This window comes from Bos indicus, chromosome 18 (genome assembly GCF_029378745.1).
Source record: "Bos indicus isolate NIAB-ARS_2022 breed Sahiwal x Tharparkar chromosome 18, NIAB-ARS_B.indTharparkar_mat_pri_1.0, whole genome shotgun sequence".
NCBI lineage: Eukaryota > Metazoa > Chordata > Mammalia > Artiodactyla > Bovidae > Bos > Bos indicus.
The window spans coordinates 60,984,368-61,010,985 of NC_091777.1; the positions used below are offsets into that span (position 1 = coordinate 60,984,368).

The following is a 26,618-nucleotide window of genomic DNA, read 5'->3' on the forward strand; positions in this document are numbered from 1 at the left end:
TCCGCTCAATATGTTTAATGTCACATTAATTAACAGATCAGTTTATGATTTGGAATTCAGTTCAGTTCAGATGCTCAGTCATGTCTGACTCTTTGCAACCCCATAAATCGCAGCAGGCCAGGCCTCCCTGTCCATCACCAAACCCCTGAGATCACTTAAACTCATGTCCATCGAGTTGGTGATGCCATCGAGCCATCTCATCGTCTGTTGTCCCCTTCTCCTCCTGCCCCCAATCCCTCGCAGCATCAGAGTCTTTTCTAATGAGTCAGCTTTTGGCGTCAGGTGGCCAAAGTATTGGAGTTTCAGGTTCAACATCCTGCACTTAATGTGCCAGCACATTTGGAAAATTCAGCCCTGGCTACAGGACTGGAAAATATCAGTTATGATTCAAATCTCAAAGAAAGGCAATGCCAAAGAATGGTCAAACTGAAGCACAGTTGTTCCACTCATCTCACATGCCAGTAAAGTAGTGCCCGGAATTCTCCAAGCCAGGCTTCAATAGTATGTGAACCAAGAACTTCCAGATGTTCAAGCTGGATTTAGAAAAGGCAAAGAAAGGAACCAAAGATCACATTGCCAAGATCCCTTGGATCATAGAAAAAGAGAGTTCCAGAAAAATCTCCACTACTGCTTCATTGACTATGTTAAAGCATTTGTGTGGATCACAAGACAGTGTGGAAAATTCTTAAAGAGATGGGAAAGCCAGAACACCTTAGCAGTCTCCTGAAAAATTAGGATGCAGGTGAAGAAGCAACAGTTACAGCTGGAAATGGAACAGATTAGTTGCACATTTCAAAAGGAGTATATCAAGGCTGTATGTTCTCATATTGCTTATTTAACTTAAATGCAGAGTATTTAGTATTTAAGCTAAATGAGCGGCTGGATGAGGCACAAACTGGAACCAAGATTTCTGGGAGAAATATCAATAACCTTAGATATGCAGATGACACCAACCTTAGGGCAGAAAGTGAAGAGGAACTAAAGAATCTCTTGATGAAAGTGAAACAGGAGAGTGAAAAAGCTGGCTTCAATCTCAGCATTCAGTAAATGAAAATCATGAAACCCAGTCCCATCACTTCATGGGATGGACTTCAATAGATGGAGAAACAATGCAAAGAGTGACAGACTGTATTTTCTCAGGCTCCAAAATCACTAGAGATATTGGCTGCAGCCATGAAATTAAAAGGCGCTTGTTTCTTGGAAGAAAAGCCATAACCAACCTGGAGAGCATATTAAAAATCGAAGTCATTACTCTATTAACAAGGGTCTGTATAGTCAGAGCTATGGTGTTTCCAGTAGTCATGTATGGATGTGAGAGTTAGACCATAAAAAAAACTGAGCACTGGAGAATTGATGCTTTTCAATTGTGGTGTTGGAGAAGACTCTCAAGAATCCCTTGGACAGCAAGGAGATCATAACAGTCAATCGTAAAGGAAATCAATCCTGAATATTCTTTGGAAAGACTGATACTGAAGCTGAAGCTCCAATAGTTTTGGCCACCTGATGCGAAAAACTAACTTCTTGGAAAAAGCCCTGTTGGTGAGAAAGATTGAAGAGAGGAGGTGAAGGGGACGACAGAGGATGAAAATGGTTGGATGGCATCACTGACTCAATGGACTCGAGTTTGAGCAAACACTGGGAATTGGTGATGGACAGGGAAGCCTGGCGTGCTGCAGTCCATGGGGTTGCAGAGAGTTGGTCACAACTGAACTGAACTGAACTAAGTTCTAATTTTCACCTTTTTAATAAAAAGACTTTACAGTTTTACAAATCTGTAACCTGTATTAGGCTCATTGCTACTTATGGTTCTATGAAAATACTCATCCTGGCATGAATTTTGATGTATATAAACGTGTGTTATAGACATGACTTTTATTTATTTTTATAATTTCATCTTATGTATGTTTTACTGCCGGGATCCAGCCCTGGTTGCATCCAGGGATTCCCTCGGGAGGACGGCATCGGTGACTGAGAGAAATAAAGAGATAAGGAAAGAATTTTGCAGTTAAGAAAATAGAGGAGAGAAAAGAGGTTGATATGCCTTGGTTTACCCAGAAAACCAATAAAGCCCCAGCACAAGACTTGCTCTGTTCATGTAGGCCACAGGCGCCCTCTCAAATAGCTGAATGTGCCCCACCTCAGGCACCTTCTCCAGTGGGTCTTAGAAGCCCAGGCAGGAAAGTGAACGTAGAGGGCCCTTGCGCTGCAGGGAATCAGCCTGAAAAAGGAGAAGGAAAGAGAAAGAACGGCATGGGGAGACACAGCTTCAGTGGGCAAAGCCCACACTTTATTTTTCAAGGTAGTTTTTATAGCTTAAGTTGTGCATAGAGGACAATGGAGGTGGGGTAGAGTCATGCAAGGTCAGCAGTGCTTGACCCTTATCGAAGCCAGGCTTTCCTTCTGCAAACTTATCATGTGCAAAAGCTTTAGGTGATTTACATCATCTTCTGGCCAGGAGGCCTGTTAACATTTTATGACCCTTTCTTCAGAAAACTTATTTTTCTCTAAAGGTGATTATTTTAAAGTCAAGCACCACCCTCTGAAAGCATTAGATAAAGTTGCATTCCTATACGGCAAAAGTGTGGTGGATTATAACAAGAAAAGAATTAACCCAAGGGTCCAAAGTTACAAACATTAAAGCTACTACTTACATTTCTATATACCAACTATATTAATCAATACACTCCCAGGGACACAATAGGTAAGGGATATGGAAACTTGCCTTTTCATACTGTTCTGGGATGGAGCCAAAGCAAAAAGAATACCCAGCTGTGGATGTGACTGGTGACAGAAGCAAGGTCCGATGCTGTAAAGAGCAATATTGCATAGGAACCTGGAATGTCAGGTCCATGAATCAAGGCAAACTGGAAGTGGTCAAACAAGAGATGGCAAGAGTGAATGTCGACATTCTAGGAATCAGCAAACTGAAATAGACTGGAATGGGTGAATTTAACTCAGATGTCCATTATATCTACTACTGCGGGCAGGAATCCCTCAGAAGAAATGGAGTGGCCATCATGGTCAACAAGAGTCCGAAATGCAGTACTTGGATGCAATCTCAAAAACGACAGAATGATCTCTGTTCGTTTCCAAGGCAAACCATTCAATATCACAGTAATCCAAGTCTATGCCCCAACCAGTAACACTAAAGAAGCTGAAGTTGAACGGTTCTATGAAGACCTATAAGACCTTTTAGAACTAACACCCAAAAAAGATGTCCTTTTCATTATAGGGGACTGGAATGCAAAAGTAGGAAGTCAAGAAACACCTGGAGTAACAGGCAAATTTGGCCTTGGAATACGGAATGAAGCAGGGCAACGACTAATGTAGTTTTGCCAAGAAAATGCACTGGTCATAACAAACACCTTCTTCCAACAACACAAGAGAATACTCTGTACATGGACATCACCAGATGGTCAACACTGAAATCATATTGATTATATTCTCTGCAGCCAAAGATGGAGAAGCTCTACACAGTCAGCAAAAATAGGACCAAGAGATGACTGTGCCTCAGACCATGAACTCCTTATTGCCAAATTCAAACTTAAATTTAAGAAAATAGGGAAAACCACTAGATCGTTCAGGTATGACCTAAATCAAATCCCTTATGATTATACAGTGGAAGTGAGAAATAGATTTAAGGGCCTAGATCTGATAAATAGAGTGCCTGATGAACTATGGAATGAGGTTCGTGACATTGTACAGGAGACAGGGATCAAGACCATTCCCATAGAAAAGAAATGCAAAAAAGCAAAATGGTTATCTGGGGAGGCCTTACAAATAGCTGTGAAAAGAAGAGAAGTGAAAAGCAAAGGAGAAAAGGAAAGATATAAGCATCTGAATGCAGAGTTCCAAAGAATAGCAAGAAGAGATAAGAAAGCCTTCTTCAGCGATCAATGCAAAAAAAATAGAGGAAAACAATAGAATCGGATAGACTAGGGATCTCTTCAAAAAAATGAGAGATACCAAAGGAACATTTCATGCAAAGATGGGCTCGATAAAGGACAGAAATGGTATGGACCTAACAGAAGGAGAAGATATTAAGAAGAGATGGCAAAAATAGACAGAAGAACTGTACAAAAAAGATGTTCACGGCTCAGATAATCACGATGATGTGGTCACTGACCTGGAGCCAGACATCCTGGAATGTGAAGTCAAGTGGGCCTTAGAAAGCATCGCTATGAACAAAGCTACTGGGGGTGATGGAATTCCAGTTGAGCTATTCCAAATCCTGAAAGATGATACTGTGAAAGTGCTGCACTCAATATGCCAGCAAATTTGGAAAACTCAGCAGTGGCCACAGGACTGGAAAAGGTCAGTTTTCATTCGAATCCCAAAGAAAGGCAATACCAAAGAATGTTCAAGTGACTGCACAATTGCACTCATCTCACACGCTAGTAAAGTAATGCTCAAAATTCTCCAAGTCAGGCTTCAGCAATATGTGAACCGTAAACTTCCTGATGTTCAAGCTGGTTTTAGAAAATGCAGAGGAACCAGAGATCAAATTGCCAACATCCGCTGGATCATGGAAAAAGCAAGAGAGTTCCAGAAAAACATCTATTTCTGCTTATTGACTATGCCAAAGCCTTTGGCTGTGTGGATCACAATAAACTGTGGAAAATCCTTGAAAAGATGGGAATACCAGACCACGTGATCTGCCTCTTGAGAAATTTGTATGCAGGTCAGGAAGCAACAGTTAGAACTGGACATGGAACAACAGAGTGGTTCCAAATAGGAAAAGAAGTTTGTCAAGGCTGTATATTGTCACCCTGTTCATTTAACTTATATGCAGAGTACATCATGAGAAACGCTGGACTGGAAGAAAACAAGCTGGAATCAAGATTGCCGAGAGAAATATCAATAACCTCAGATATGCAGATGACACCACCCTTATGGCAGAAAGTGAAGAGGAACTCAAAAGCCTCTTGATGAAAGTGAAAGTGGAGAGTGAAAAAGTTGGCTTAAACTCAACATTCAGAAAACGAAGATCATGGCATCTGGTCCCACCACTTCATGGGAAATAGATGGGGAAACAGTGGAAACAGTGTCAGACTTTATTTTTCTGGGCTCCAAAATCGCCACAGATGATGACTGCAGCCATGAAATTAAAAGACGCTTACTCCTTGGAAGGAAAGTTATGACCAAGCTAGATAGCATATTTAAAAGCAGAGACATTACTTTGCCAACAAAGGTCCATCTAGTCAAGACTATGGTTTTTCCTGTGGTCATGTATGGATGTGAGAGTTGGACTGTGAAGAAGGCTGAGACCCGAAGAATTGATGCTTTTGAACTGTGGTGTTGGAGAAGACTCTTGAGAGTCCCTTGGACTGCAAGGAGATCAAACCAGTCCATTCTGAAGGAGATCAGCCCTGGGATTTCTTTGGAAGGAATGCTGCTAAAGCTGAAACTCTAGTACTTTGGCCACCTCATGCGAAGAATTGACTCATTGGAAAAGACTTTGATGCTGGGAGGGATTGGGGGCAGGAGGAGAGCGGGACGACAGAGGATGAGATGGCTGGATGGCATCACTGACTCGATGGACGTGGGTCTGAATGAACTCCAGGAGTTGGTGATGGACAGGGAGTCCTGGCGTACTGCGATTCATGGGTCCCAAAGAGTCGGACACGACTGAGCGACTGATGTGATCTGATCTGATCTGATGGAAACTTGGCAGCAAGCATGAGGTCAACAAAGATGTCCTCTACTAGTTCTATTCTAACAATTTTAACTCTCTAAGAAGCTCTGCATTGTTAGAATATTTAAGCTTCCCTGCTTCTTATGGTTGGGATGCTGTGAGCAATCACATGCTTAGCTGAAGGAATCTGAACAAACCTGTCAGGCAAGCTAGAAAGTCATCAGAGGGGTTTGAATTGAAACATTCCTATTATGCCCAGGAGACTTAATAACTAGAGCTCTAAATTGATTTTCTTTAGGGAAAGGTGGTCGGGGATAGCCCCCCGTTAATGTCAGAAGAGTTGGTGAAGGTCGTGAAATAGTAAAACAGACAGATTTTGGTTTTGGGGTAGATGCTCGGGCAGGTCCAGGGGGGCCCCTTGAGTTCTGATTCACCTTTGCATGTCAGATCCTCTCTGCATGACCTTTGTCATGGGTGGGAACTCCCGTGCTGGCTCCCAGCATTTTACCAAGATTTTTAAAAACTTTGATTCACTTGGTATGTACAAAGGTGGGAAGATAGTCGCCATTATACTAACTCATTTGTTGAAAAAAAAAAAAAAAAGGTCATCTTTTCACTACTGCTTTGTAATGCAGTATTTATCCTCCTTCCCACCATTGTACTGAACTTATCAATTCACATCCACCTATTTCTACTTTATTATCTAACTTTCATTTATTGTAACTAAAAGGTATGCTATAATATTGTTTCCTGAATATTTTTACTCTTACCTTATCTTTACCCTGTGTGAACTTAAAAATCATCTTGTGTAGTTTAAAATATAATCATGGTATCTTTACTGATATTACACTCATTTGTTCCTTACCCAGGGATCGAACACTCATCTCCCGCTTGGCAGGTGGAATCTCTACAACTGAACCACCAGGGCATGACTTTTAAATCCTCATTGATATTCCTTTAAGTATTTTCACTGTTACACATTCAAATATCAGACACTTGTTTTACAGGAAGAAATATAAATACTTCTTTTTCAGTGGCATCTAAAGTAAATGAAGAATACTTAAGAGTATCAATTCCAGTTGATATGGTACAGAGTTCTGCCTCATTTTCTCATGCAGGATTCTCTGGCTCAGAAGAAGATTATTAGTTCCCAGAATTTGGCAGAATGGCCCCCGAGGATTTGGCAATAAGAGTGATCTTTTTATTGCAGATTACGGCAGGGATTATGGGGAATTTCTGTCTTGTTTACCATTTTCCCTCCCTTTATTTCGCAGGTGGCAAATGTCGGTCCACAGACTGGATTCTCAAGCACGTGACTCTAGCCAAACTCTTAGTTGTTCATTTGAAAGGAATTCCTGAAACACTGGCAGCTTTCGATGCACATTTGCTTTTTCCGTTCCAAGAATGGGCAGAGATGTGTCCATTGGCACCATCTTCCTCTTGAGTGCCTTTCAGGTGACCATCATTCTCAGTGACTCCAGGTGGGCAGAGCTTAAGAGAAAAGCTCCCAAATATGTGGGCACCTTCAGTATCCTCTGCTGGATCTTCAGCATGATTCTCAGTATTTTGGTTCCATTTTAAATGACTGCCAAGTGGAATGACACAATCAACACAGAGAATACAGATCATGGCTACTGTTATTTGTGGCGTGCTGCCCCAAGGCCAGAGATGTGAAGCCTTGCACCAAGAACACAGAAGCGGAGCTCAGAATCAAGGACACTTTCAAAACTGACTAAGCCTCTCTGAAACCTTTTTAAAAGCCCACTGATAGTCATACCAGGCTTCCCGACTCCCAGTGGGGCAAAGATGCCCACTCCAGTAAGCACCCTATAGTGCCCCAACCAATCACCTAACATCAACCATCCAGCAGCAATTTTGCTTTGAGGCTATAAAAATTGCCTATTAGCCCATGGAAACTGTCGGCATCCCCTGGTCTGTGCGGATGTGGGCCCGTTGCACTCACAGTGCCTGCTTTATCTCTGCCCTTTGTTTTTAATAAACTCACTCCTTTCTGAAATGCTCTGTGTCTGGAAATCCTTTTTGAACCCGCACTCAGACTGCCTCAACACTTATGGCTGATTGACAATGTTGTACAGCAGAAAGGAAGACAGCACTGTAACAATGTAGAAGGGTGGGATGGGGAGGGCTGTGGGAGGGAGGCTCAGAAGGGAGGGGACACGGTGTACCTATGGCTGATTCTTGTTCATGTTTGACAGAAAACAACAAAATTCTGTAAAGCAATTATCCTTCAATGGAAAAATTTTAAAAAGGTTAAAAAACTCAAAAACTAAAAATATATACCTTTCAAAAGAAAAGAAAAACTTCCATTTTTACAAAAAATTGTAAAACAATTGTCCAGTGGATACAAATCTGCCAGGAAGTGCAGGGGATATGGGGTTGAACCCTGTCTCAGGAATATTGCACATGCTGCAGGGCAACTTAGCCTGTGCACCACAACTACTGAGCCTGTGTTCTGCAACTACTGACACCTAGAGCCGTGCTTCACAGAAAAAGCCACTACAATGAGAAGCCCATGCACCACACCTAGAGGAAGCCTGCACACAGCAACAGGCAAAAATTTACAAAATGTTTAAAATATTAGGGACAAAAGAACTCAATCAAAAATTGGACTAAGACCTCATATCTCCAAAGAAGACATTTAGATGGGCAAGAGGCAAATGAAAGACACTCAGCGTCAGTAATTATTAAGAAAAGGAAAACAAAACTACAATGAGGTATCACCTCATTCTAGTCAGAATAACCATTATCAAAATGCCCACTAATGATATAATAAAGGCTGAAGAGGCTATGGAGATCAGGGAACCTCCTACATGACGGAAGGGAACGGAAGCTGGTGCAGCCACTAGGGAGGACAGTGTGGCAGTTCCTTAACAAACGCAACCTCCTGACATGTAAGGAAATAAATTCCATGAAAAGTCGACAAAACAGATTAGTTGACAACTCTGTAAATTCGTGGTAAATCTGATATTTACCATGCTGATATTCTCACTTTGGATCTATCATTCCCAAATTCTTTAAATAAATATGCACTAAAACTCCTACACTTGCACATTCTATATTAGTTTTCTCACTGCTAATATATGTACCTTCAGATATTTATATATTGCATTCAATGTATGTCAAAGGCATGAGAAAACAGTTCCTTTAAGCCTAGATGAGAGACATGTGCTGAGAATTTTACATGTGGTAAAATTTTATGAATCTTAGTTCAGAATTTTGCAATCATGTTTTTTAATTGTCCTTCCTGTGACTTTGTTAAATTTATATTTGCTAAAATAATCCCATGGAAAGTCTTAGTTCAACAGAAGAAGAAAGGAAAATTGAAGCTGGTGAGTTTATGAGAGAACTCACAGCAAGCCTTGAGGGACCCCGTGGGAGGTCAAGGCTAGAACCAGGCCCAGACAGTGCCAGTAAGTGGGACTCAGGCTTATAAGTGACCCTGGGTGAAGTGCTCTGGGCTCCGCAGACTGAGGGACCAAGACGAGCAGGATTCTGGTGAGCTCTGTGAGGGTGTCATTGAAGGGGGACCTGTAAAGTAGAACCTGGGGTTGGGCAAGACTGCTGATCACAGTCTTAACACTTCATTCATTACAATCAATTGAAACACTAGAAACCATTCACGTTTATTAATAACCATGTATTAATTTCACACAAGGTTGAAATTAAACATTTTACAATCCACAGTAGGATCCATGACTTAATCAGATTAAAAGCACAGAGAAATACTCATTTTTCTGATAAAAGGATGTTAGGATCATTATGTTTATGACTTACAAAACAAAGCCTAGGAAACAGTAAACAAGAAATACACTAATTACATGCCTTTTCTGGAAAGGGTTTCTAATACATTTCTAGGTTATCACAGAAGCTGTCTTTATTTCAACATTGTCAAGTAATATACTTCACTTATGCTGATATTATAAAGATAAATCAATATTGTAGTGAACTGTGATTGTGTTCTTACAGTTCAAGTGATATAAGTATTGAAAATTTAGAACCGACTTTTGGAGAAGTTCCCTGGTGGCCCAGTGGCTAAGATCTGCATTCCCAATGCAGGGGATCTGGGTTCAATCCCTGGTCAGGGAACTAGGTCCCACATACTGCAACTAAGATCTGATGCAGCCAAATAAATATTGAGCAAAAAACAATAGAACCAACTTCTTTCTTACTTTAATACACGGAAAGATTTCATGATCGCTTATATTATGGCAACCTCCCAGGATACTTCATATGAAATACAAACACCTCCAGTTAGATGTTCGTTGTACATTTTACATTACGGTATTGATGAAAGTGAAAGAGGAGAGTGAAAAAGTTGGGTTAAAGCTAAAACTTTATTAGATAACTATGATATTAGAAAACCAATATCAGGGCATCCGGTCCGATCACTTCATGGGAAATAGACGGGGAAACAGAGGAAACAGTTTTTAAACAGACTTTATTTTCTGGGGCTCAAAAATCTCTGCAGATGGTGACTGTAGCCATGAAATTTAGACACTTAGTCCTTGGAAGGAAAGTTATGATCAACCTAGATAGCATATTCAAAAGCAGAGACATTACTTGGCTAACAAAGGTACGTCTAGTCAAGGCTATGGTTTTTCCAGTGGTCATGTATGGATGTGAGAGTTGGACTGTGAAGAAAGCTGAGCACCGAAGATTTGATGCCTTTGAACTGTGGTGTTGAAGAAGACTCTTGACAGTCCCTTGGACTGCAAGTAGATCCAACCAGTCCATCCTAAAGGAGATCAGTCCTGGGTGTTCATTGGAAGGACTGATGCTAAAGCTGAAACTCCAATACTTTGGCCAACTCATGTGAAGATTTGACTCACTGGAAAAGATCCTGATGCTGGAAGGGACTGGGGGCAGGAGGAGAAGGGGATGACAGAGGATGAGATGGCTGGATGGCATCACCAATTCGATGGACATGAGTTTGGATAAACTCCGGGTGTTGGTGATGGACAGGGAAGCCTTGCCTGCTGCGGTTCATGGGGTCACAAAGCGTTGGACATGACTGAGTGACTGAACTGAACCGAACTGATCCTTCATCTTCTAATGGAAAATAGATAGAAATGGTTGCAACACAACATAAAAAGGCTAATCTTTGAAGCATTAACCATCAAAAACTTTTTTTCATTCACACTAGAAACAAAGCATAATATGGATTATTTGAGCATTGAATTACATTCATTTTGTTTTTCACCTAATCTCAAATCAAGTCATTGTAAACAAAGATACATTGCTAATAGGTGTAGCCTTCTAACTGTCAACCTTTATCTCACGATCCTGGCTAATATATCCATTTTCTGTTTTTTAACTATGGATTGCTCTCTACAGTAACTCTCCATCTAGAGAAAATTTAGAAAAGAGGATTGATGAAATACTTTCTAGTATGCAATCTCTGTAATTTATTTCAAGTTGATTTTTGATTAAATAGTTTTCTACATATTTGTTACATTTCCATAGGTTTCTTGAATAAACTCTTGTTTTCTGATGTATGTTTAGGGCAAACATCTTCCATCACTTATTCCATCACTCACCAGCATGTGTTCGGAGATGTTTAGTGAGATGACCACTATGACTAAAGGCTTTGCCACATTCTGTACATTTATAAGGTTTCTCTCCAGTATGAACTTGCAAATGTGTAGTAAGAATTGAGTTCCGATTAAAGGCTTTGCCACATTCGGTGCATTTATACCGTCTCTCCCCAGTGGATTTGCTGATGTTTAGTAAGACAAGAACTGTTAATAAAGGCCTTGCCACACTCCGTACATTTATAACGTCTGTCCCCCATACGAATTCGGTGATGTTGAGTAAGATTTGAACTTGTAATAAAGGTTTTGCCACATTCTTTACATTTGTATCATTTCTCCCCAGTATGGATTTGATGATGTGCAGTTAAACTTGAACTTTGAATAAAGGTTTGACCACATTCTGTACAATGATAAGGTCTCTCACCAGTATGAATTTGCTAATGTCGAGTAAGATGTGAGCAACGGATAAAGGCTTTGTCACATTCTTTGTATTTATAAGGTTTCTGTCCAGTATGTGTTCACTGATGTTGAGTAAGAGTTGAGTTTTGATTACAAGCTTTGCCTCATTCTGTACATTTATAAGGTTTCTCTGCAGTAAGCATTTGCTGATTTTCAGGAAGTGTTGAGTTGTGATTAAAGGCTTTGCCACATTCTGTACATTTATAAGGTTTCTCTCCAGTATGAATTCGCTGATGTTGAGTAAGATGTGAGCAACGGATAAATGCTTCGCTACATTCTGTACACTTGAAAGGTTTCCTTCCTGTATGACAGAGGAAGGTGAGTGAGCTACGCCGCGGCCAACAAGAGGCGTCGTAAGGTCGAGGGTAGGAAGAGGCCAAAAGCACAGGGACGTAGGGGCGGGGCCAGTGGGGGCGGAGCCTTGCCTCCCCTCACCCCCACTCCTGTCAATTTTGGGTCTGTTGGTCCTTCTGTCCAGCTGTGCTTCCTTTCTCTACCTTTTGATGCCTTTAAATCTCTTCGATTCCTTCTGGAGCAGAGCTGCTTCCTGCTTGTTCTAACTAGTGTTTCAAACAATTAAGGCAAAAGAGAAAAATTTTGAGAGGTGTCTCTATGGGAATCTGAGGTGTTTTCAGCACGTTGAAAAACGGGGAAAATTCAAAAGCCCTTTGTGTGAGTGTGTGAAGATGGGTGTCTCCTCAGTGACGAAAAGTAGAACGTAATCACTTCAGCAGCAGCCGCAACAATTAACAGAAGCATTCTGTGTATCAACAGATTCTGGTAGGAGTAACGGTATGTCATTTCTGTGGTTATGTTATAAACAACAATGTGGGTTCCGGTCTCCCTCTTTCTTTCTGGACTCACTTCCTAAGAGAAAAGCCAACTGCCCTGTTGTAAGCAGGTCTCTGGTTACAGTTTCCTCCCAACGGTTCATCTGAGTGATTCAGTTCAGTCGCTCAGTCGTGTCCGACTCTTTGGGACCCCATTGAGTCAGTGATGCCACCCAACCATCTCATCCTCTATTGTCCTCTTCTGCTCCTGTCTTCAACCTTTCCCAGTATCAGGGTCTTTTCGAATGTCACTTATTCGCATCAGGTGGCCAAAGTATTAGAGTTTCACCTTCAGCAACAGTCCTTTCAATGAATATTCAGGACTGATTTCCTTTACGATGGACTGGTTGGATCTCCTTGCTCTCCAAGTCACTCAGAGTCTCCACCACCACAGTTAAAAAGCATCAATTCTTCAGTGCTCAGCTTTCTTTATAGCCCAACTCTCCCATCTATACATGACTCCTGGAAAAACCATACCCTTGACTACACGGACATTTGTTGGCAAAATAATATCTGTGCTTTTTCATATGCTGTGTAGGTTGGTCATAACATTTCTTCCAAGGAATAAACATCTTAAAATTAAATGGCTGCAGTCACCATCTGCAGTGATTTTGCAACCCGAAGAAATAAAGTCTGTCACTGTTTCCATTGTTTCCCGTCTATTTCCCATGAAGTGTTGAGACCAGATGCCATGATCTTAATTTTCTGAATGTTGAGTTTTAAGCGAACTTTTTCACTCTCCTCTTTCAGTTTCATCAAAAGGCTCTTTAACTCTTCTTCACTCTCTGCCCTAAGGGTTGTGTCATCTGCATTTCTGAGATTATTGGTATTTCTACCAGCAATCTTGATTCCAGCTTGTGCTTCATGCAGTCCAGCATTTCTCATGATGTACTCTACATATGAGTTAAATAAACAGGGTGACCCATGCTTAGGGTGGGGCCAAGAGCAATGCCAATAATAGGATCACACAAGAGCTTGCTAGAGCATGAAAGGTGACACACAGAGCACACCCCGTGGAGCATATTTTGCGAGGAGAAATATTCAGTGGCTTCTCTCCCAGTGGGTGTGCCCCAATCCCACCAGCCTCTCACCACAGATCAGAAACACAGCTCAGAAACACATCTGGGGCTCTATTCCACCAACCAGGGAGCAGGTATCACCACAAAGAGGACACTGAAAACCACAGAGCAATTGGGAAGATCCCCTCAGTATCCAGGGCAAGCTCTGGTCATCGTAATCCAATCAAAGCCCAGATCAAGGGGATAAGGGCACAAACCTCTGGACCAACCTCACCCACCAAGTTGCAGACACCAGAAGGAAGACTAACTAGGTTCGTGTAGCCGTCAAAACAGAGATCACAGACAGAAAACTGGACAAAATGAGATGGCAAAGAAATAGGATATAGAGAGCAAAGCAACATCAAACCCTACAAAAACCACTAAATGAAGAGAAGATGGGCAATCTAAAAATTACTTCTTGCTTTTAGTTGTCTTAAGTAGAGACACCAGACGTTTTCACAAATCCTAGGCTCCTGATAATTCTTTAATCCAGTTCTTTTCAAACATGTTTCTGAGAATGTTCTATTAGATGTTTCAATCTAAAAATCATAAATGGTAGTGACAGAAAACGAATCAGAAACAGGACACATAAGACAGTGTCTGAGGAAGTGGATTACAAATAAGATAAACTAAATGAAGTGCTAGTTCTTAAGAAATTAAATAAGAAGAGAGCCTTTTAAAAATACTTCCCTGGGTGAAACACAGGGAAGTGTACTCATAGCTCTGTGGAGACCAAAGTGGTATGGAAATCAGTAGAATGGGGAAGACTGGAGATCTCTTCAAGGAAATTGATATACCAAGGGAACTTTTCATACAAAGATGGGCACAATAAAGGACAGAAATGGTATGGACCTAACAGAAGTGGAAACTATTAAGAAAAAGGGACAAGAATACAAGGAGAGATATACAAAAAAGATCATAATGACCAATATAACCAGGATCATGTGATGACTCAGCTAGAGACAGACATCCTGGAGTCTGAAGTCAAGTGGGCCATGGGAAGGATCACTATGAATAAAGCTAGTGGAGATGATAGAATTCCAGTTGAGCTGTTTCAAGTCCTAAAAGATGATGTTGCTCAAGTGCTGCACACAGTATGCCAGCTAATTTGGAAACCTCAGTAGTGGCCACAGGACTGGAAAAGGTCAGTTTTCATTCCAATCCCAAAGAAACACAATGCTAAAGAATGATGAAACTAGCGCACAACTGCACTCATTTCACATACTACAAAAGTAAGGTTCAAAATTCTCCAAGCGTGGCATCAACAGTATGTGAACTGAGAACGTCCAGACATTCAAGCTGGGTTTACAAAAGGCAGAGGAACCAGAGATTAAATTGCCAACATCCATTGAATCATAGAAAAAGCAAGAGAGTTCCAGAAAAAAATCTACTTATACTTTATTGACTACACCATAGTCTTTGACGGTGTGGATCAAAACAAAGTGGAAAACTCTTAACAAGATGGGAATACCAGACCACCTTACCTGCCTCCTGAGAAATCTGTATGCAAGTCAAAAAGAAACAGAACTGGAGATGGAACAATGGACTAGTTCTAAATTGGGAAAGGAATATGTCAAGACTGCCTATTGTCACCCTGCTTATTTAACTTATATGCAGAGTACATCATGCAGGAGCTCTCAGCTCGGTCCCTGGGTTGGGAAGATCTCCTAGAGAAGGGAATGGCTACCTACTCCAGTATTCTGGCCTGAAGAAGTCCATGGATTGTATAGTCCATAAGGTCACAAAGAGTTGGTCAGAACTGAGTGACTTTCAGTTTCACTTTGCGTCATGTGAAATGTCAGGCTTGAAGAAACACAAACTGGAATCAAAACAGGGAGAAATATCAATAAACTCAGATATACAGATGACACGACCCTAATTACAGAAAGCAAAGAGGAACTGAAGGGTATCTTGATGAAACTGAAAGAGAGGAGTCAAAAAGTTGGCTTCAAACTCAGCATTTAGAAAACTAAGATCATGGCATCTGGTCCCATCACTTCATGGCAAATAGATGGGAAAACAATCAAAACAGTGACAGACTTTCTGTTCTTGGGCTTCAAAATCACTACAGATGTTGACTTCAACCATGAAAGTAGAAAACGCTTGCTCGTTGGAAGGAAAGCTATGAGCAATGTAGACGGCATACCAAAAAATAGAGACATTCCTTTGCAGACAAATGTCTGTGTACTCAAAGATATGGTTTTTCCAGTAGTCATGTATGGATGTGAGAGTTGAACCATAAAGTAGGCTGAGCATCGAAGAACTGATGCTTTTGAACTGTGGTGTTGGAGAAGACACTTGAGAGTCTCTTAGACTGCAAGGAGATCACACCACTCTATTCTAAACGAAATCAATCCTGAATATTCGTTGGAAGGACTGATGCTAAAGCTGAAGCTCCAATACTTTGACCATCTGATGTGAAGAACTGATGCATTGGAAAACATCCTGATGCTGGATAAGACTGAGGGCAGGAGAAGGAAGGGGACGACAGAGGATGAGATGGTTGGATGGCATCACTGACTCGATGAACGTGAGTTTGAGCAGGGTCTGGGAGTTGGTGATGGACACGGAAGCCTGGCATGCTGTAGTCCATGGGGTCCCAAAGAGTTGGACACGACTGAGCGACGGAACTGAACTGACTGATAGGTGTAATTGACTCTCTTTGCTATACAGTAGTACAAAATTGTAAAACAGCTGTATTCCGATTAAAATTTTTAAACTAATTTCTTTATATAATCTAGAAATGTTTATAACTTGAATCAAGTATTAATAATATGGTGCAAAATGTGCTAAACATTTTTGCCAGTTCATTTTAAAATTCTATGAGTTAATTGAATACAGTAAATATTTTTGCATTTTAGAATGGGGTAAACACATTTAGTGGGGCAAACACACTTAAGGTATTTAATATGAGATCATATAAGGAAAAGAGCAACTTTGTAGTCAACCTGAGATGTGCAGTCTTTCATTTTCGGGAGGTTTTGCTTTCTGTAGTGAAAAAAGCTTTTGAGTTTGAAATTTATTTAGAAGGTCCTTCTAGCTCCCAGTGGATAGGAAGTTATAAATCAGAAAACAAAAACCTGTCCCCAATATTCCTAGAAATTTAGCAGTTTGTCTACCACTTCACTCACACATTTTTGGCTAGAGGTACAAGGAAACCTTAAAAGGACTGTCATACAGTTACTCAAAATGGGCACAGTTTTCCTAGGACCCCCAGGAAATGGAAGAGCAACCAATGAATGCAGTTTCTCACAAGACAAGAGAAGACTTTTAGTTCACACTGCGATGAAGGAAAGTAATCACTGGAGATGAATTTATGAATGATTTAAGAGAGACTAGGGCAGGTGATACATTTCTATGACAGCAGTGGACACAAACCCAGGTTTTCCAAAATCATTTCCACTGAAGATTATCTTCCAAAACCACCTGATAAAGGATGACTTCCTCTAGCTCCTTGAACCTCTTATCTGAGTCATCATCTCCATCCATTCATACATACTGGGAATATGGCTGTTGCCTCCATTCTCCTTATAGTCCTGGGATCATTCAGTTGCTCCAGAAAGGTAATCAGGTCCAGCTTAGAGCCCACAAGACCTGTTCATCACAAAAAGGAATATTTGTGTTTCAGAGACTCATCAGTGTCCAATCCAATATGTGTTCAGTTGAGACGAGAACGCGAGAGACAATGTTAATACAGCCTGGAAAATGATTTCCCCAAATCCTTTATTCAAATCACCTATATAACACTAACAAATACATAACATCAGATCCTGAGATACTGGTCAAGTACTACGAAGGCAAAGTAAGTGTGTAACTGTGCAATAGACCCAGAGGGATGGTATGGGGAGGGAGGTTCAGGATGGGGAACACGTGTACACCTGTGGCGGATGCATGTTGATGTATGGCAAAACCAATAAAATATTGTAAAGTAAAAATAATAATTTAAAAAAATCTAAAAAAAAACAAAAACAAAAAACCAGGTGTGTCTATTTAATACTACAGAGCTTATACAATTACCACTAACCTAGAATGCAGTGATACGTTCCAGTGAAGGGTGTCAGATTCATGATCTCCAAACAAGAAGATTTAACTTTGGGACCAGGGACCAGGCACCAGGGCTGATCGCTGAAGACCATTTGTGTAGCAGAGTTTTATTAAAGCGAAAAAGGGACAGAGAAGTTTCTGACGTAGACATCAGAAGCGGGTGGAGAGTGCCCCCCTTGCTAGTCTAAGCAAGGCAGCTATATACTTTTTTAATCAGTAATTACAATAAATCAAAAGAATGTCTCAAGGTTGTAAAAATTTTACCAGACCCACTCCCACAATCCTAAAGGAAATCAGTTCTGAATATTCATTGGAAGTACTGATGCTGAAACTAAGACTCCAATACATTGGCAAGCTGATGCGAAGAGCTAACTTATTTCAAAAGACCCTGATGCTGGGAAAGATTGAAGGCAGGAGGAGAAGGGGAAGACAGAGGATGAGATGGTTGGATGGCATCACCGACTCAATGGGTTTGAGTAAACTCCACGAGTGGGTGATGGACAGGGAGGCTTGGTGTGCTGCGGTCCATGGGGTTGCAAATAGTCAGACAAGACTGAGCAACTGAACTGAACTGAATCAGACCCTTTCCCATAATATAAATTCTAAGATATCAGGATTAGTCAGAAGGTTTTCAGGAAGGAGAAACTGTGCTCAAGCAGGATACATTTTGTTATATAATCCCTAGTACAGAGTTTAAACCGAGTTGTTTGTTGTTTAATCATCAGTTCTGGGCTTAAAGAAAAAGTCCTGTGTCTAAGACTCATAAAGACATAAAAAAAGTCATTTTATGTGTCTAAGACCAAGGAATGTAAAGGGAAAAAAGGTATTTGTCTTTTCCTCCTTTAGAATTGCAGACCCCTATCTCCTCCTTGAGAATCCCAGACCATCCCCCTCCCCCTTCCTCCTCAGGACCCTGGACTTCTTATCAACCTGCCTAGGAATTGACTTTCACAGAAGGAGGCAGAGTACATCAAGGAAGAAAAAGATTACCAGCATAATGAATTATCATGAAGCCTTTCTTTCCAAATTCATACATACCCATTTCCCTTAGAAAGGAGAGATTTCAAACTATTGTGGGAATCAAAAATTTTCAGAAACATTCTAGAAATGATGGAACCAAAACCCAGTAGATAGATAAGGGATTCTGGAAGGAAGCTGTCATCATCTAAGCAGGCCAGCTTCCAATAGTTCTCTAACATCAAGTCCCTGTACAATGCCCATTGAAAATTTTGTGAAAAACTCTGGACCACTGAGTTGAGTCACTGGGCTTCCCAGCTGGCTCAGTGGTAAAGAATCTGCATGCCAGTGCTGGAGATGCGGTTTCAGTCTCAGGGTGGAGAGAATCCCAGGGAGGAGGAAATGGCAACCCACTGCAGAATTCTTGCCCGGAAAATCCCATGGACAGAAGAGAGTTGATTCTGTGTATAATGGCACTTTCAAACTCTGTTCTAAATATCTAAATTGCATGCAGGTGCTGTCATTACTGCATTTCGCAACGTCCCTAAAATCCCAACACCAAACCACATCCCAGTGGAAGTAAGGATAGGAGTGACTCCAAATGCTGATCTCTCACAAAAAGAATATTTTCAACAGTTGAAAGTCGCTGATTGACGTTGAGAATTCATCATGCTCCATAGAAAGCGAGAATGCAGACAATCGAGCAAAGGCTCTGGGACAGCAGGAAATAGTCTAAAGGGCTGGTCTGCACTATCATAATATGAAATAGGAAAAAATAAGACGATAATAAATGCCCAGGAAGAAAAATTAGGAGCAGAGAGCTAAAGGCTTGCATATTCTCATTTGGGCATTTTAGGAGGAAAAGCAGACACAGCCCGAAACCCAGGACAGGATATTTACCTGAGAAGCTGCCATTTCCTCCTCTTCTTCCTCCTGCTCTGTCTTCTCTGGGGATATTACGTGGCAAACGCACTTCTGAGTTTTGAGAAAATACCTTGGAGGGCATCAACACAACTTTTTAACCTGCAACCACCGCTCCTACAAACAGAAGGATTTTGAAAAGCTGAGAAGACTGACCTCTCCTATCCTCTGTCTCAGGAGAGATTCAGGAACAATCAATTCCTACCTGGAGACCAGCCTGTGAACTCATTTCTTGATTGTTCTCTCCCCATAGAGAGCTCCTAACACTCCACTCACACAGATGATGTGAGCTGACTGACTTCCTCCGTCCAAATCCAGCTCGACCAACGCTGCTGCCTCTCCCCAGACTGACTCCGGGGCTCAGCTCTCAGATGGGCCAGATGGACCAGGAGCCACGTCCTTAATCCGGGCCACTGCTTAGAATCTCCTGGAACACGTCCTACAAACCACACTGATACTCCCACAGGACCACACAGAACTCTGTTGGGAGGGCATCAGTGAGGTCATTTCTGAAATGGGTCACGTAATCCTGATGGGAAACCAGAAGGTAACCACTTGGCTAAAGATTCTTTCTGAACCATTTCAATGAATACCAATCCCTGGTGGTCAGGTTCCCACTTCAAGAACTTATGAATCTGCAGGTGTACATTCGGGCTGTGAAAGGAGTCATCAGCAAATCCCATTTTCTTCTGATGTTTCTTCCCCCAAACCAACATTCCAGAGTCCTGAGCTCAAAGCCTCACACTCACCACACCTAAGACCTCTCTGTAGGGGACGATTTAGGGCAGGAATTTCTGAGAGAGGTTAAAGCTTGAATCAGGCAGAGAAAACAGGAGTACTTGCAGTTCAGCTTTTATACTTTACCCTGAGTGAAGTGCCTCAGGCTCTCTAGGCTGAGTGTGGGTTAATTCACTTAAACCAAGTCAAGGATTCCGGTGAGCACTGTGAGGGTGTTGAAAGGTTGCTGTTCAACCAAAAAAGACCCCTGGATTCTTGGGCTCCTGAGGAGAAGAATTCAATCTGGGGCCAGAGATGAGGCTTGATCGCTCAGAGCCTTTGTGTAATAAAGTTTTATTGAAGTATAAAAGAGATAGAGAAAGCTTCTGACATAGACTTCAGAAGGGGGCAGAAAGAGTGCCCCCTCGCTAGTGTTAGCAAAGGAGTTACATACTTTTGTTATTCCAGTGAATCGAAAGACTGTCTGGAGGTTGTAAAGACCTCACTAGACCCACTCCCATAATTTACATTTTAAGACAACAAAATTAGCCAGAAAGTGTTTTTCCAGAGAGTGTCCTCAAGCAGGATAAAACTACATTTGTCCTTTCTTCCTCCTTGAGAATTCCAGACCCCTCTCTCCTTGGGGACCCCTGGACTTATCAACCTGCCTAGAAATTGACTCTCTCAGTGTGATTGAACGGGGGTCTGTGGATAGACCCTGAGGTCCAGCAAGACTGCTGGTCTCAAGGAAGGGGTTCATCTAGTGCATGTGCTCACAAGACTGGCTGGTGTGAGCTCAAGGACCTGCAGGCTGCCTGATCCCCAGACAGATGCTGAGGCAGCAACATCATGGAGCAGTTTAGGGAAACTGTCAACAATACTCTGTATCATCTTTCTTGCTAGAATCATCCCAGTGTCTAAGTAGTTACAAAATGAAAGACGAGATACAACCTAGAAATGATGGAATGTACATGAAGTTATGAGAAGTTTAAATCCAGTGAGTAGACTAATTTCCCCATATGCCATCCTTGTGTGTTACCGAACAGTTAATTGCGATCTCTTCACTACAACCTTAAATAAGGTGGGCGAGGTTGCTGTTGGTGGTGGGTTAACATTTCATTCATTACAACAACCGAAACAATAAAAGCCATTCACTTTTATGAATAACCATGTATTAAATTTCACACATAGTTGAAATAAAACCTTTTACAATCTGCGGTATGATCCATGATTAAATACAGATCAAAAGAATGGAGAAAGATATTCAATTTTTGATATAATGATGTGAGATTTCTGACTTCCATGCCTTACCAAACAAAGACTAGGAAGCACTTAGCAAGCATGATATGCACCAATTCCATGCCTTTTCCAGGAAGGGTTTATTACTTTTCTAGGTTATTGCTGTCTTGATTTCAACACTGTCAAGTAATAATCATGACTTGTGTTGATATTATAAAGATACATCAATATTGCAGTGAACTGTCATTGTGTTCTTCTTACAAATGAAGGATATTACTATTGAAACATTACAACGAACTTCTGTCTTACTTTAACACACGGAAAGATTAAATGATCACTTACTTCATGGCAACCTCCAGATATTTCACGTCAACGATAAACACCTCTATTTAAATGCTCATTGTCCATTTTCATTTATGCTATCCTCAGTCTTCTAATGGAGATTAGACAGAAATGGTTGCAACACAATATAAAAAGGCTAATCTTTAATAAATCATCAAAAACCTATGTTTGCAAACACACTAGTAAGAAAGCATAACGTGGATTATTTGAGTGGTGAATTACATTCACTCCAAATAACCTCACATCACATCATTATTAACAAGCATATATACATTGCTAAGAACTGTAATGTTCTAACCATCAACCTTCATCTCACGATTCATGCTAAAATATCCATTTTCCATCAGTTTTAACTATGGAGTGCTCCCTGCAGTCATTCTCCTTCAGAGAAACTTCTGAAAACAAAATTGATGAAATGCCTTCTAGTATGCATATTTTGGAGAAGGCGATGGCACCCCACTCCAGTACTCTTGCCTGGAAAATCCCATGGATGGAGGAGCCTGCTGGGCTGCCGTCCTTGGGGTCGAAAAGAGTCGGACATGACTGAGCTACTTCACTTTTCACTTTCATGCATTGCGAAGGAAATGGCAACCCATTGCAGTGTTCTTGCCTGGAGAATCCCAGGGATGGGGGAGCCTAGTGGGCTGCTGTCTATGGGGTCACACAGAGTCAGACACGACTGTAGCAACTTAGCAGCAGGAGCACGCATCTTTACTTCGATTTAACTTTAGATTAAATACCTTTCTATATATTTGTTACATCATTTCCATTGGTTTCTTATATAAACACTTGTGTTTTCTGATGCATGTTTAGGGCAAACCTCTTCTATCACTTGTTCCATTACTAGGGCTTCTCTCAAGTGTGTGTTCTCAGATGTTTAGTGAGATTACTACAATGACCAAAGGCTTTGTCACATTCTGTACATTTATAAGGTCTCTCTCCAGTATGAATTCGCTGATGTTGAGTAAGATGTGAGCACTGAATAAAGGCTTTATTACATTCTTTACATTTATAAGGTCTCTCCCCAGAATGAATTAGCTGATGTCAAGTAAGAAGTGAGGGACGATGAAAGGCTTTGTTACATTCTTTACATTTATAAGGTTTCTCTCCAGTATGAACTCGCAAATGTGTAGTAAGAATTGAATTCCGATTAAAGGTTTTGCCACATTCTTTACATTTATAAGGTCTCTCTCCAGTATGAATTTGCTGATGTTCAATAAGATGTGAGCCACGGATAAAAGCTTTGTTACATTCTTTACATTTATAAGGCTTCTCTCCAGTATGAATTCACTGATGATAGGTTAGCTGTGAGTAGCAGATAAAGGCTTTGCTACATTCTGTACATTTGTAAGGCTTCTCTCCCGTATGAATTCGCCAATGTTGAATAAGATTTGAGTTGTGATTAAAGGCTTTGCCACATTCTGTACATTTATAAGGTTTCTCTCCAGCGTCAATTCTCTGATGTTTAGTAAGAAGTGAGCTATGGTTAAATGCCTTGGTACATTCTGTACATTTGAAAGGTTTCCTTCCTGAATGAATTTTCTTACGTCTACTTAGATGGCATGAGTTACTAAATACTTTCCCACATATCTTACACTTGTTTTCTTTCTGTGGATTGTGAACAGTCTGCTGTTGAATAAGTTCTGAAGACTGATTAGAAACCTTCCCATATTTAGTACAAGTCCTCTCTTCAGTACAAGTACTCTTATCTAGAGAAAAACCTGACATTTGATCAAAGGTATTTCTACATTTATTACTTTTAGAACTCTTGTTTGATGATTCGGAACCCTGATGTTTCAAAAGTTTTGAGTCTCCTTCAACCCTATACTCATTTTCTTTGCCCGAATACCTTCTCAGTCCACCATTAATACTCTTGCAATTATTGGAGCTGGAGCTGTTACTTAAGGTCTGACTCATTTTATTACATATGGAAAGTTGTTGTGTATTAACCATATCACAATATTTAGTGAACAATGATGGCTGGATTATGTCTCCTCCATTATTATCAACATTATATATCATGGAATGGAGAGAAAATATCTGTCAGGGGAAGAAAAATGACTCTCTGCTCACGGATCTCTCAAATTGATTAGATAGTGAATTTTCCCACTCATTGTTAAATTTTACATGTTCAGACATCCTTGAATGTATGTTTAGTCGAAGCCCACGTTCACAATTGTATGAGTGAGGATGTGCAGTAGAGACTAAATTACCTTCCATATTTTCCACATGTCCCTTCAGAGAATATGTAGGTTTCAAAAAAGGATGGAAATCTTTTCTTAAACTCTTACACTTCTCGGCAGATATTGAAGATTGAAGTTGGTGTTTTTCCCAGTTTAACTCACGTTGCTCATTGCTTTTGGCAGTAATGTTAGCATTATGTGTAACTGTCTCCTTTTCTTTATTTCCATAAAAACATCCTCTCTGTCTTTCATATACCCTTGTATATTCCTAGTCTTTCATTAAATTTAAGTTTCTGAGGTGAAATATTTGATATATTCCTAGGATTGCTTTTGGGAATACATCCTCTAACGCTGGATTCTTTGGCATCAAATCCTGGGTGTCTTGTGGAGACATAGCTGAAAGATACCAAATAACAAGTAATTTCCCCTGCTATTCTCAGTGAATATCTTTAAAGATTTAAAGAAAATTGATGACCATTAGCTAGTTTAAAAATAAAATAGAGACCGAAGGATCAAGATGCCAGAGGCTTAGGCAGATCCGGAGTGCATCTCTCTCTCCACAAATGAATGAGAAATGGAACAATTCTCTCGGAGCCCAGCTGAACAGTAGCAGAGGCCCTTGGATATCTGAAAGGACAAGAAAGATTCCTGCTGAGCCAGGTAGGACAAAAGTAAGAAGAAGGAAAAAGAAGAGGAGAGGAAGTGGGTTGGGGCCTGTAACCCTCCCGGGAGATGAAAGTGAGGAGATGTCTCCATATCCGGGGAAGACTCTCACTGGGGGAGCTCAGTTTGGACAGAAGGCAAGCCTCATTCTCTGTGCAAAGAAAACATGGCAACCAGCGTGCGGCAGCAGGACAGAGTGAGACCTGCACACAGGGTGCTGACCCCAGCCCTGCTCACCCAGCCTTAGAGGCATGTCCAGCAATGCAGACAAGGGCTGGGTACTGAAATGTGGGGTTTGTAGAGCGGACCGAGGCAGAGGACTACTGTTGGCTATGAGGAAACATCCTGAAGGGATGGCCATGATGGAGGAGCTCTGCAAACAAGATGCTTGTGGTGAAGCCTGAACCACCATAGAGCAGAATGCCATTGGTGAGTGACGCCCAAACAAGAAGCCCACGCATCCCTTGTCCCTTGTGCCGGCTTCTGCTCTCCAAGGACTATGAAGAACTCCACCCACGTAGGACTTTTGAGCCCCCATACACAGCCTCCCCCATCCATCTCCTCCACAACCAGCAGAATCCTGTGCTCGGGGGCAGCTTCAGGAGAAGACACCTGTGAGCTGGCCACAAGCACAGATGGAGCTGAAAGCACACGTGAAACCCAGGGATAAAGAAGAAACCTGAAACCTCTCCTTGGAGCAACACAAGCCATGGGCTTACACCCACAACCGGCCTTGTAACCTCAGCCCCTACAGAGCATCTGAATCAACAACCAGGGCTCTCCCAGTCATGGCAGGTGTAGCTTTAGCAGCTGTAGACTTTGTGGGCTTCTACACAAGGGGGCTGGGCCAGGACAGAGCCAGAGGTGCCCCGTAGCACCACAGCGGATTCAGCTGCACACCCAAGGCAATCCCAGGACCTGACTTCACTGAATCTGTGCTGGTGACCTTGCCAAAAAAACATCTGAGAGCCACCAGGGCCATGTGCCATCATGCCCATGGTTAAGGTGGTCTAAGTGCAGTGCCAACACTCCATATCACGAGAGCCTGCAGAACGCATGAGAGGGGACACCAGAGCACACCCTGAGGTGAACACTCCTAGAGGAGTAATACTCAGTGACTTCTCTCCCAGTGGGTGTGCTCCAATCCCACCTGCCTGGCACCACAGATCAGATTCACAGCGAAGACTCAGATCTGGGGGCTCTATTACCCCACGCAGGGAGCAGGCACCACCAGAGACAGGGCAGTAACAACCACAGAACAAGGGGGAAACAGCCCTGAATCTCCCCAGCAGGTTCTGGTCACAGTTAACAGCAATCAAAGCACAGATCAAGGGAGGAAAAGGGTACAAACCTCTGGACCAACCTCACCCACCAAGGTGCAGATACCAAAAGGAAGATTAACTAGGTTTCTGCACCCTTCACAACAGAGACCACAAACAGAACGCTGGACAAAATGAGATGGCAAAGAAATAGGTTATAGGGGAAGAAACAAGATAAAAACCTCCAAGGACCACTGAATTAAGAGGTGATAGGCAATCTGATGATTACTTCTTGCTTTTAGTCATCTTAAGTGGAGACACCAAACACTTTCACAAATCCTAGGTGCCTAGTAATTCTTTAATGTACTTCTTGCCACACATGTTTCTGAGAATGTTCTATTCGGTCTTTTGATCTAAAAATCATAAATGATAGTGACAGAGAACTAGTCAGAAACTGAGGACACATAAGACAGTGTCCAAGGAAGCTGAATAGAAATAAGATAAACTTAATATAGTACTGGTTTTAAGAAATTAAATAAGAAGAGAGACTTTAAAACTATGATTGAAAGAGGGAACTCTACTCATTGCTCTGTGGAGACCTAAATGGGAAGGAAATCAATAGGACGGTAAACACTAGAGATCTCCTTATGAAAATTAGAGGTACTGGGAATATTTCATGCAAAGATGGGAACAATAAAGGACAGAAACGGGATGGACCTAAAAGAAGTAGAAGATATTAAGAGAAGTTGGCAAGAATAC

General features: G+C 41.4%; 1 protein-coding gene and 1 pseudogene across 2 annotated transcripts in view; both read right to left on the reverse strand.

Annotated features, from left to right (window-relative positions):
* LOC109571826 (zinc finger protein 568-like) overlaps positions 1 to 26,618 on the reverse strand; it is a 126,629-nt gene that overhangs the window by 85,949 nt on the left and 14,062 nt on the right. For both annotated transcript variants that reach the window (XR_011561688.1, XM_070771621.1), the window contains exon 3: positions 17,034 to 17,128. Coding sequence is in view for 1 of the 2 variants with exons in the window: in XM_070771621.1 (XP_070627722.1) it covers positions 17,034 to 17,128 (95 nt within the window). In the remaining variant the exon portion in view is untranslated. The remainder of the gene's footprint in view (positions 1 to 17,033; positions 17,129 to 26,618) is intronic.
* On the reverse strand, positions 9,273 to 12,077 carry LOC139177192 (zinc finger protein 502-like; annotated as a pseudogene).